This window comes from Bidens hawaiensis, unplaced genomic scaffold (genome assembly GCF_021521415.1).
Source record: "Bidens hawaiensis isolate Kalapana, Puna unplaced genomic scaffold, B.hawaiensis_p1.1 tig00002924_1, whole genome shotgun sequence".
Lineage (NCBI taxonomy): Eukaryota > Viridiplantae > Streptophyta > Magnoliopsida > Asterales > Asteraceae > Bidens > Bidens hawaiensis.
The window spans coordinates 384673-398515 of record NW_027491157.1 but is presented as its reverse complement, the minus strand read 5'-3'; the positions used below and the strand labels follow the sequence as shown (position 1 = coordinate 398515).

General features: G+C 36.9%; 1 protein-coding gene across 1 annotated transcript; it reads left to right on the top strand.

Moving 5' to 3' along the window:
• The first annotated feature begins 2621 nt into the window (after positions 1-2621).
• LOC143621647 (SNF1-related protein kinase regulatory subunit beta-2-like) lies at positions 2622-5485 on the top strand. The gene is made up of 4 exons (XM_077093006.1): positions 2622-2786; positions 3846-4021; positions 4107-4269; positions 4925-5485. The coding sequence occupies exons 1-4, from the start codon at positions 2622-2624 to the stop codon at positions 5240-5242; spliced, it is 822 nt and encodes a 273-aa protein (XP_076949121.1). The 3' UTR covers positions 5243-5485.
• The last annotated feature ends 8358 nt before the right edge of the window (positions 5486-13843 follow it).

Sequence of the window (13843 nt, the reverse complement as noted above, 5' to 3'; positions counted from 1 at the left end):
TTGCAATTACAAACAAAATTAATTTTATATTCATTTTTCTTATGTACAAGTGCTTTCAGTATGTGTAATAGATGAAATTTATCAAAAAAATATTTAGAGAGTTTCAATTGTAGCTATTTATGCGTTGTCGATTACAGGTCGATCGATAATTATTGGTATATATTTCATGATTTTTTAAAATGGCTACTTTTCGTATGGGTCAAAACATGTTTGGTGGGAGGTGACCTGAAACACTTTTTGTTCCGATTTTTTTTATACATAAGTTAAAGTTTTAAATTTGGCTACAATATTTTAGTGTTAGCTATTATATTTTTACTAAAGAATATTCAGGAGGTTGTTAAACATTTTGGGTTACTGATAGCTTGACAATTCTTTCTTTTAGCTAAAAAATAATAGGGTAAGAATTGATAGTGTTAATATATAGCTTTAGTTAAATAGGTTAAGAAGTGATGCAAGAATTTCTTTTTTATAAAACAGAAGAAACAACTTTTTCACACTTCTTTTTAAGCCTTGCAGATTTTACTTTAAAAGTCAAATATAATGTTTTTAAAATCTAAAGATGTATTCAAATTATATATGTTATGTGCTATAAGAAAATTCATATATAAGTTTTATATGAAAGGCTAGAGGACTAGAGGAGTACTTGATGTTTTCGGGAATTTATGCATTTTGGCAATATTGTTTTACCACAGTTGTATAAGGGGTGTTGTATTATTAAAAGAGAATGGTGTATGTATATGTTTCATATATTGAATGTAAGTTGAATTTGTGATTGGGTTGTAGATACTAAAATTGCAATCTGGATCTTCCTTATAGGGTATGCTTTTTTTTTGTGTCTTTTTGGTTCAGTTGAAACAAAGAAGAAAGATATAATGTTGGATCCATGTTGTCTCTACTTGTGATGTATGTGTTGTTAGTGAATGTAGGCATATGCCGTGCAACAAATCTATGGTCATGAATCACGTGAGCGCTGGGCCGAGACTTGCAATTAACATTCAAACCTACGAAATTACTATGGATTGATAATTTCTTATTCATGTGCTTGTTATTTTTTAATTGAGATTTGTAAGGCTTATGACATATGTGTCTACCATGCCAATGCTACAAAAACGAAAACTAACATAATACATTACATCACGAGAGGAATGATAAACTAGCAAAAAACGAATACCGTATTGAAAGTTCTTGTCGCTGCCACATTGCGCGGGTATATTACTAGTAACATAGTGTATATATATATATATATATATATATATATATATAGGATCAGGATCATGTGAGAACTTTTTGGGAATTGAGAACCATGAGAACCATTTTGGACCACAAAAAAACCCAAAAGTAAAAAAAATCATAAAACAAAAAAAAGTAAAAAAACCAAAGTTCTTATTTATCATCCCGGTTTCTAAAAAAAAATTTCTCGGTTTAGCTAAATTATATATATACATATATGTATAATATGTACATGTATGTACACACATGTTTTTTTCCTATACACATATGTATAATTTAAGGTAAATGATAATGTACACATATGTACTTTACATAACTAGAGATTAAATGAAAGTATACATATGTGTATAGGTATAATACAAATTAAAAAGAAAAAAAATCGGTTTTTTTTATTATACATATATGTATAATATGTACACACATGTTTTTTCCTATACACATATGTATAATTTAAAGTAAATGATAATGTACATATGTGTATATTACGTAACTAGAGATTAAATGAAAGTATACATATGTGTATAGGTATAATACGAATTAAAAAGAAAAAAAAATTTTCAGATTTTTTTTAATGAAACCGGAATGAAATATAAGAATTTTGGTTTTTTTACTTTTTTAAAATTTTTGGTTTTGTTTGTTAAATAATTTTTTTAGAAGGTTTTTTTAGTGGTCCAAAATGGTTCTCAAAGTTTTCAATTTGCCAATGGTTCTCTTAGGATCCTTACCCTACATATATATATATATATATATATATATATATAGCATATATACGTGCTTATCTGAAACAAGGTGTACGAATACGCGTACAACTGTACTGTTGATAATAGTAAATCTTATTGTAACGAATATTATATCCGATTATAATCAATGTTACCTCTTATTATAATTAAAACTATATTTTATTAAAACTAATATTATATTTTATCATAATTAATGTTATATCTGGTCATAACCAATAAAATATTTTAATTGGCCCTAACTAATAATATCCCTTACTCTGATTCATATTATCAAAAAATATTATTCTTATAATTTAACCGTTGCGTTGGAAGATACCGAGATCTGGTTGTCATCCCTACTCATCATGGTATCCAGACTTAAAAAAAAATTGTACAAATTTTATAAAAAAGAATGAAGAAAAAAACAAAATATAAAATTGTAATGCGTTGATGATTACCCTTGAGATTCCGTTGGTCATCATGTCGACATAGCAGTGCAATCATTATCATCATCTTGTCAATCAGCAGCAACCCGATCTGCAGGCTTCTCATTCTCACTCTTCCTAATCCCACTTTTAGTCACTATGATTTAGTCTTATAATATTTTATATATGAATGAAATGTGTTATTTTATTATGATTATTGGGAGATAAGAGGTTTTTATAATTACAAATGGGTAACGTTAATGGTAGAGACGACGGTGGTGGCAGCACCTCGTCAATCGGCCGTACGGCTGCTGGTGGTGATGATAACAATAACAATAATAATGATTTTATGGGCAACTCTCCTCCTCCAAGCCCTAGGGTTTCTGGTGCCCCATTGATGTTCACTCCACAGGTAGGTATTATGCTTTGTTTTCTCATCATTTCAATTTCGCTTAAATGATTCTTCGATGTGTTAAGATCTGTGATCAAATGATTGTTGGATTAGAGTTTTTTGGTTTAACATACATAATATTACATGTCTGTAGTCGTTCCTGAAATGAGCTGATTGTTTACTTGAGTTGTTAGCGAAACGAAGACAGGGACAAGGGTTTGTTTGGATGGGGGTTTATTTTGTTCGCCAACTATGCCTTGTGTGTGTGTGTGTGTGTGTATACATTGATTTGATGCTAGTTCTTTCAGTCGTAATAATTTGTAAAGGCGATGAACGTTTATATTGGATGCACGAATGTAGTTGCTACAAGTAGTTTCCGTTCAGATGACTCGGAAATGGAAGTGACTTGAAGTTCATTAACGAAATCACCAACCAAACACATTAACAATTTCAAATGATTTCCATTTAGTTCTTTAAGAAAGCATTTTTTGAACCAAACAACCCCTAAATGTTCTTACCACTTTGTTGTTTTTTGGGGCAATTTCATATGTAGTCTTGAAAACTTGTATAGCATCATACTAGCCATCCAAGATAGTTAATATCAAATATGCCTATTCAAAATACTTAAAATTTCGTGTTTACATGTCTCATTCAATATACTTTTAATTTGACCGTTATACCATTCTCTTTCTTTTTTGGCTTCAAACTCCATATCCTACTGCAACTTTCAAGGAAAGGGTATAAATGTCATATCATTGAAAATGGGTGTATTTGATATAAAGACTTTTTATTTGTAAATATTTCAAAAGGGAGATTTTTAGAGTCGGGTAGTCTCAGCGGGAGCTTTTTTTTAGTTTCTATCGGTCAAAATAAACGGATTTGACGACCGACAAGACCGTCTTCTCTCTTTATATATGTATATATATATATATAATTCAAGAATCGTGTTCTATCAACAAGTCTTTAAAGATGCGCAAAATGCAAAGAGATCCAAAATCAATCTATATGGTAAAAGAAGACTTGCATTTTAAGAACGTATTCCAAAACAATGATCTTTTGCATTGTTTTGTGTATTCTCAGGTACCCGTGGCTCTGTTACAAAGACCGGACGAGATGCAATCAAACAATTTATGGATGCACAACTCCACGAGCTATGAAGACATGGAAACCGAGCAAGGAATCCCAACAATGATTACATGGAGTTATGATGGAAAAGAAGTGGCGGTGGAAGGGTCGTGGGACAATTGGAAAACAAGGTAAGATTGTATCGACAGCGTATAGAATTATGAATATGTGATCACTTGTAGAATTATGAATATGCAATCGCTTGTTCTTATTCAGGAAACCGTTGCAGAGATCGGGAAAAGATTTCATCATACTAAAGGTTCTTCCTTCAGGCGTTTACCAGTATAGATTTGTTGTTGACGGTCAATGGAGGTATTCACCTGATGTGCCCTGTACTAAGGATGAAGCGGGCAATACTTACAACATCCTAGATTTGCAGGTATTCATTTTTTTAAGGTTACATATATTGAGTGAATCTATGGTGTCAGTGATGATTTACTTTCTTTCTGTTTGATTATCATTTTAATTGCCAGGACAAATCTTGAGATGGTTTGATTTGATTTCTGATAAATGCTGATGACTTGATCTGATTTTCATGATTCTTGATGATTTTTAATGATTTTGATTTGATATTTAATGAATTTTGATGATTTTGATTTGATTTTTAATGAATCTTGACGATTTAATTTGATAGTTAATGGATGTTGATGATTTAGTGTGGTTTTTATGAATTTTGATGATTTTGTTTGGTTTTCAGTGGATGTTGATGATTTGGTTTAATTTTTCATGAATCTTGATAGAAGTAAAATCAATGACCAATTAGTTTGTTGACTTGTTTGTATAAGCAGCAATTACAATTTTAAACCGCTTACTCTGGATTTCGTCAAACATAATTTTGACCCATTTACTCTGTATTTGGTCAAAGTGTCAGTCGGGTAAATCCGCTTGAAAGTGCAAACCGTTTGATTCACTACCTTTTCAAAAAAGGGTAAACAGTTTGACAAGAAATTTTTCTGGCCAACCCCAACCCAGCCCCTTTTTTTCTGTGTTATTATTTTATTTAACTTTGTTTAACAATTAGTAGTTGATAACAGGAGTATGTTCCTGAAGACATTGAAAGCATATCTGGTTTTGAACCCCCTCGGTCCCCAGATTCAAGCTACAACAATTTACAAATCGGGTGTGAAGACTATGCCAAGGAGCCGCCATTAGTGCCACCTCATCTCCAAATGACGCTGCTTAACGCCCCGTTACACCATATGGAGAACCCTTCTAGACCGCAACATGTTGTTATAAACCATCTTTACATGCAGAAAGGAAAGAGTAGTGACTCGGTTGTAGCCCTCGGGTCCACTCATCGGTTCCTATCCAAATATGTCACCGTCGTGCTCTACAAATCTATACATCAATAATCACAAACCAACCGACCGACCGACCAACGTTTGTGTTTGTGGTTGTGTTTTGACTTGTTTCTAGCTTTACTTGGCGGGTATGTTTTAAGTGGTCTGGTTTTCAAGCGTTATATGTACGAACCGTAACCATTATGTAGATTTACTATTTTGAAAATGGTCATGTTTTCTAAGAATATGAAATTCAAAATCGATGCAGAGCATGTGAAGTTAAGGTTAATGAGGTATTGATGAGGATGCTTCTGTGTGATTTATGTATGTATTGAATGTAGATTTTTGTGATGATTTATGTTGATAGGAAAAAAAGATTATGCCAGAAAAATTAGTGTGAAATGAGGGGTTTTTTTTTTATTTTTTTATTTGTAGTTACTGTATATATAGTTAATATTGAAAGAATAGATTTTTGTGTATGATGTATGTTGTTGCGGATTTTCTAGGGACACCGCCCAATTGCTAAAACACCGGCCTATACGCCGCGTATAGGTCTATACGCGGCGTATAGGCCGGTGTTCCTAGAAAATCCAACCAATTTTGTCTTATTATGTTTTTTTTTCTTTGTTATTTTGTTATTATTATTATCATTATATATTAATTAATTAATTATTTATTATTTAATATCCTTTCGGTGAAAAACAGTTAACACATATATATACCAAAAATCATTGTTAAATCTGTACAAATAAAAAAAAATACGACAACTAAAACATAAAATCTACGTGAAGTCCCCCATGTCCATGCCCATGTCGTCGTCGTGGCCCACAAGCCCCCCCGAACGCGTCGCCAACGTCGACGTCGTCCTCTCCCCTGCGCCTCGGCCCCGAACCGTCCGGGGCATCCATGTCGTCGCCCCGTCCGCGTCTCACGCCAAACGTGCTCGCCTCGTGGTAAAAACTGGGGGACGGTGGCGGTGGCACGGTGTACTGCTGTCCAGACAGCTCCGCTACCTGACTGGCAACAAGCCAGTCGATCTAGCGCGACATCTGGCTCATCCGACAGTCCGTCTGGCACGACATCTGCCTCATCTCCAACTCTAGGGCCTCCAACCTAGCGTTGGTGGTGGGACCCAGACGCACCTCGCGATATGTGCGTGGAACGTGCTGCGTCGGCCCCTAACAACAAAACCACAGAAATACGTTTAATACGAAGTCGAATTAAAAGAAACGATAAAACGATAATATATTAAACGTACCTGAGATGCGCCCGGATCCTCACGTCCGGCACCACCGTCGTCAGGATCCCCGCCGCCCCCCTTCCTCGCGTCGACAGGCTCATGTACAAGCTCCACCTCCGGTGCCGCGATCGGGGGAGGCTCGACTAAAGGCACCGGGACGTAAGGCGCACGTGCCCCCGCCCCGGCCACCAGTCGGTCCCGCGGGCCGTGGGGCCCGGGGAACGAACGCACAATGTGCATGCCGCCGCAACGCTGGCAGTCCAGCGGGCAGGGAGGGGTCGAAGTGATACGCAGGCCGTCCACCAGGTCTCCATGGCCCAGAGATATCGCAAGCTGGGTGACGTACTCGCCACCCATCAAGGACCCTCGTCCCTGCCTGAACTGGTAGGCGACAAAATAGTCTGCAAACCCCCTAGCGAGGTTGCAGTGCCTGTGAGTCAGCAGACACCTCAAAAAAACAGGTCGCGTAGGCTGCAGTGATCCGCGCCCTGATTGCGACCCGCAATGGACATCGCAATCAGCCTGTGAAGGTACCTGTGTAATATAAGATAATATAATTTATTAACAATAATAATAATAATATTATATTATATTATATTATATTATATTATATTATATTATATTATATTATATTATTAATATATATTACGTTATACTAAACAATAAAATACATTTTAAGAACGTACCTGTACAGCGGGTTCCTAGTAGACGAGACCTTGGAACTTGTGCCCAAGGTCCTTTCCCCGAAGTCGTGATCGCTGATGGCCCGCCACCATACCCGCAGCTCGTCCTCCGGCATCTTCTGGATGCTCTCCGTGTATATCGGGCTGCGTACCTCCTGCGCGGTGTATAAGCCCAGAGCAACCGCGAACTCCTCCGTTGAGAGATGGACGTCATGCCCGAACATGCGGAAGTAAACCTCCGACTGTGTCGTGTCGGCGCCTGGCACCCTCATCTCAATCTCTGGCGTACCAGGCGCGCGGGGCCTGTAATAATATAATATAATATAATATAATATAATATAATATAATATAATATAATATAATATAATATAATATAATATAATATAATATAATATAATATAATATATTAAAAACATAACGATGTGGAGTAAACTTACGTAACGCGTATCGTGGAGTAAACCTCCAGTGTCAGCTCCCGGTGAGCTGATGGTGGCATACTGAAGCATCGGCTCCAGGGCGTATCCTGTTCAATGTACTCAGCCGCCCGCTGGTGCGCGTCACAGGACTCCAAAAACGACCAGGAAATAATCGTGCTGGGAAACGGGTGCATATGGCATAGGCGAATGTATCGTGTGTGGGTGTCCGAACCCTCAGCAAATTGCACATGAGGGTAAGTGAGCAACACGTTGTTGCCCTCGGGGGGTCCGCGGCCCCGCCCCTGGCCCTGGGCCCCGCGGCCCCGCCCCTCGCCTTGCCCGAGCTGCTCAATCTCGTCGTCCAAAAACTATAATAATAAAAAATAATAATTAAAACAATAACAATTACAATAATAACAATAAATAGTAATAATAAATATTAATAATAATATTTATAATAATATTTACAACAAATAATAATAATTTTTATAATTATAATAAAAATATTAATAATAACAATAAATACTAATAATAAATATTATTAATAATATTTATAACAAATAATAATAATTATTATAATAAAAATATTAATAATAATAATAAATACTAGTAATAAATATTGATAATAAAATTTATAATAATATTAATAATAATATTTATAATAATATTAATATTAATAATAATAATATTTATAATAATATTAATATTAATAATAATAATATTATTATTATTAAAAATAAACAGAAAAAAAATTATATCAGACGCGACGTATAGAGCTATACGCCGCGTCTGACAGTCCAGGTAAACCGACGGCCGAACTCCGGCCGACAGTTTTATCCGTCCAAACAACATAATCAACATCATCACATCATCAACAACCCATATTAATCATCATGTTAACCTAATCATCATCACTAATATAATATTAAAAAATTACCTTCATATCGTGTCGGTGTCGGGTGAAATCTCGTCGGCTTGTTTGGTATTCCGGTCGCCGTCCGATATAGGCTCGTGTGTGGATGCTCGGTCGTTCGCGCGGGAGTTTTGAAATTTGAAAGTGGGCGTCTGAGCAGGCGTCTGCTGATAATATGGGGTCCTAGACGCCACATATAGACCTATACGTGACGTCTTAGGCCTAAGTCTGGTAGCTGAGCAGACGTCTGCTGATATAAGGGGTCCTAGACGCCACATATAGTCCTATACGTGGCGTCTTAGGCCTATTATTTTTATTTAATTATCATTATTTATTAGTATTTATTATTTATTAGTTAGTAATATTAATATTAATATTAATTTGTTATTTAGTTATTATTATTTATTATTATTTATTATTATTATTATTATTATTATTTTTATATGATTTAGTTATTAATGTTAATATTAGTTTGTTATTTAATTATTGTTAAAATTATTTTTATTTAATATTTATTATTATTATTATTGACTTTTTTGTCCATTGATACTATACGTGGCGTCTTAGCCTTATATTTTTTTTTTAATTATCATTATTTATTAGTATTTATTATTTATTAGTTATTAATATTAATATTATTTTTTTATTTAGTTATTATTATTTATTATTGTTATTATTGTTATTATTATTATTATTTTTATTATTTTTTATATTATTTAGTTATTAATATTAATATTAGTTTGTTATTTAATTATTGTTATTTATTATTATTAAAATTATTGTTATTTATTATTTATTATTTAATATTTATTATTATTATTATAGGCTTTTTTGTCCATTGATACTATGTCTTCTATAAGCTGTCTAGATCTACGTTAGAGGATTCCCTTCGCCAACCCTGGCGTATGTCTTCGTACTCCTTCAAACGTTGTCCGAACCGTGTTTTCCATTCGAGCGCCGCAGGTACGGCACTTCTTTCCCAATTAGGGTTTGGCCTACACATTGGGAAATCCCATACCAGGTTTATATATATCCAGTGATCACCTCCCCAGTTAGCGATGCCTATAACCTGTGGATCCGGAACCAAGTCAGGACCGATTCTCAATAGGAAGTAAGATTCGGTCTGATTGCCAACTAGGTTGACTAACACACACGCGTATGTCTGAGCAACCACGTGCCCTTGACCGGGTAAGCTGAACCAACGACTCGGCGGCGCCGGTTTGACCGTGTTGTAGTACGGAATGCTGGAATGAACCCAGCCTGTAACGCCCGTTAATTTCCGACAAAAGGTTTAATCTTGTAGTGTTATGTACACCTTTCGGGCTTGACCCGGCATTCTCCCGGGAGCTCCTTGCAAACCTCGTAAACGTTCTCACTTAAATTTCCACCCAAGTTGCTACATACTTCAATTTGGAGGGACTTGGATGTAACTATTTTATATCATCAAACAAAAGAAAACTCAAACCCTAAACCTATTTGCAGCCGTCGGACCTGGACCCCCCCTGCTCGTTTTTCTTCTGCCCCGCCATGTTTCCGCCGTGAAAACTTCAATTCAAGGTCGGTTTTATGATTCCCCATGTCTTTTACACCTTAATTGATCATATTAACGCGTTTATTGGTCGTTAAGATTGAGTTTTGATGATAACAGCTTGCTGACAGATTAGTATACGTTTATTGTAGGGTCTGTAACGCGATGTTAATCCACTGTTTTTGATCGATTCTTGATTCCATGATGTTCTACTTTGAGTCTAGTTTCCAGAAAGGTATAATACGTAATTTTTGGACGAGATTTGAATAGTTTTTATGAATTTATAAAATCGAGTGTCAAAGATGATGCGGGATGACGGATTATGTGCTGTCTTCCCGACGTCATAACCTTTTTTCGACAAGTCCAAATTGGTTGGTTCCACTTCTGGAAGTTATTGTTTTGAGTTAGGAACCAAACCCAATTGGAATCGTTTAATTTGGTTCGGTAATGAATTTTATAAAAATAAAACCATTTTGTTGCGCGCTGAAATAGCTGCACATACCTTTCTGTGTTAGAAGAATTTTTATGATTTTTGTGTCCAATAGAAAAATATAATAAAAATATTTTTATAAACCGAAGACATTTATTAAAGTCTGGTAAAAATTTAATAATTTAATTCAAAGGTTATCCTATGTAATTAAATGCATCGTCGCATGCTAAAATCTGCACGTTTTACTCGTTATTAATCAACAAGTTCGTTTTAGGCTTAACCGGTAGTTTTAGTTAGTTGAAAGGTTTTAGGGGCCTTGGGCCAAGTGTTGGGCCTCGGGCCAAGTGGTTGGGCCTCGGGCCAAGTTGTTGGGCCTTGGGCCAAAGTATTGGGCCTTGGGCCCAGTTGTTGGGTCTTGGGCCGGAGTGTTGGGCCTGAATGGCCCATTAGGCTAGAGTGTTGTTACAGTCTAGTTTAGCAACGCATTGTGTATAATTTACAGGCCCTTGCTTGTGATTGTGCTCTTAGGGATTTCCTAGCTCATTGCAGGTGTTCGGTTGATTCAGGTGAGTTCATGATGCCCTTTTTACTCTTTTACGTTTTGGGCTAGCATACACACCGAAATACAATTTTAAACGATTTTACTCGTTACAATGATTTGAATAGTTTTACATGGTCTCACTCGTGATGGTGCATTTTGAAAGCTATATTTGAATTATTTTATATGCCTTAGGATATTTTAGACTCGTTCATGGTCTTGTGTCCTTAAGGTTACATACACTATTGATGGTCTAGACTCGAGGACGTTAGCAGACTTGGTAGTAATTGAATATGAGTAGACCTATCTACTTAGTTCCCGTATGGGATGATATATATATATATTTATGTAGGAATATATATATGTATGTATATATGGAGGTATGTATGTACGTATGAGGATGTGTACCTTATAGCCTACGATTGTGTAATGATATTTAGTTTCTCGTGACTAAGAATGAAGTATGTAGGCTTATTGTTGTGTGTGTGCATGGTGATTCACGGCCGGGTCAAATATATTACTCGGGTTGTACCCGTGGTGAAGAGGCCCGTGTGACGTGATCATCATTTTGGCGGGTCAAATATATTACTCGGGTTTTAAAATCCCGTGGTGAAGAGGCCCGTTGGATGTTGAGCCGTGATCGGGTCAAATATATTACTCGGGTTGTACCCGTGGTGAAGAGGCCCGTATTACGTGCTTGGATGTATGAGCCGGGATCGGGTCAAATATATTACTCGGGTTGCACCCGTGGTGAAGAGGCCCGTACCCCGTGCTTGGATGTATGAGCCGAGATCGGGTCAAATATATCACTCGGGTTGTACCCGTGGTGGAGAGGCCCGTATCTCATGCTCGGATGTATAAGTTGTGACCGAGTCAAATATATTACTCGGGTTTGACTCGTGGTGGAGAGGCTCGTGTCACATGCTTAGGTCTTACCGCGTCCGGGTCAAATATATTACTCGAGTCTTGACTCGTGGTGGAGAGGCCCGTGTACGTGTGTTCGACGATGATTGTATTACTTGGTGAATTATATATAATTTATTTTATTTATACCTTCTCTATTGTTTATAACTATAGTTTTGAAATAAAGTATGAATTATTGTTTATGAAAACTTGAACTCACTCAGCTCAAGCTGAATTTGTGTGTATGTTAGATTGATGTAGGTTCCCAGCCGGATCTACACGGAATATCTCGTTCTACGTAGGTGCGGAATCCCTACGTAAGACGTTACGAGCGTAGAAGACGATACGAGTTAACACGATCAAACACACGTTACAATAAACAAAGACACGTTGTATTGCAACCGAAAACATGTGATATCAATCACAAACACTGGACAACTCGTTACCACTCGATCAATGAATGAATGAATCCTAAACCTAGCCGTAACCTCGTCCTTATATCAGACGACAACTTCGCCTAACATGTTTAGGCGAAGTTGTTCCTAACTTCGCTTGTTCCACAAGTTCGCCTATATCAGCGAACTTGTGAGAACTTCGCTTACATCCAAAACACAAATCCAACTAACTCGATTACAGACACTAGACACTGAACTACTGACATCATGTACCAACAGACTCCCCCTTGGCAGTAGCTTCATATCTCTAACTTCAAGCACGTGTCTGGTAATCTTCAACAATCTTGTATCTTTCATCTTCAAGCATGAACTCCTTCTCGTACACATACCGAAACAACTCTTTGATATTTCTTCGCTTCGTCTTTCCAAGCAGGAATATAAAATATCTTCTTCTCATTCAGCACCTGCAGATCAGCTTGAGACAAGTTCACTAGATGCATTGGATCATACACTCTCAGCAGCTCTTGTTCATCTTCGTCCTCCATTACTGCCTCAGCTGTTTCACAATCAACATACCACCACTGCAGATCTTTGAGCACATCCTTGGGCATTTGTTTCATCGGCACTTCTTTTAAACACCGGATCGGCTTATACTTCATAATCATCCAAGGCTTGCCATCTGCTCTCAATCCTCTATCTTTGTCTTCAATAAGTTTTCCCTTTTGTGGTTTCAACAGCTCGAACTTCTTCTCTTTTATACTTTCCTTCCAAACAATCTTTCCAATGACTCTAGCCATGTTATCATTTTTTCTGTTTATCAACCCCAATCTGGCTAAGTCCTTCACTTCACATTCTGGCAATGTATTCAACGATCTCAACATCCTCTTGAAGTACTGAACACCATCATATCTTTTAATCACAAAGAGCCTCAACTGCTCATCATATATCCAGCAAATAATCCCCTTTTTCGATTCAGCATAACTTCTAATGTTGTAACTTTTCTTGAACATAGTAGGGACCGCCGGTTTCTTAGTTCTTACGAACCACTGAGCGTAGCCTTCTTTCCATCTTGGCTGCTCTTCCCATTCCGTCTCATCACTTCCCATATCTTTACTCATATCTGCCTTATCAACATCCGGAATCTCATGCTCAATATTCTCTTCTATAATCTCTCCCTCTTCAATATCATTATCAATAACAATCTCTGCACCAATATTCTCTATCTCTTCAACTGGTAATACATCATCATCACCTATAACATCATCATCCATCTCCTCAACATCCACGACCACCACATCATCACCTGTACCGCCCGCTGCACTTGTTGACTCCCCCTGAGATGTGGAAGTCCCAAGAGCTTGTTCAGTTCTTGGCAACTCTCCACCTGCACCTTTCGATGCATTGGGATCATCGTCTCGATCATTACGCTTCTTCGTCCTCAGCTCATCACCCTTACAGCTCGTCTCCCCCTGAGATGCCAAGAACAGTTTCAAAGCATCAATTATTTTTCCATGTTCGATCAGCAGGGACGCATGTATCTGATTCTCTGCAACGAGGCGCTGAATAGCATGGGTCTGGATAAGATTTACCCTTGATTGTTCTGCCACGACCCTTTCAAGCGCTGCTA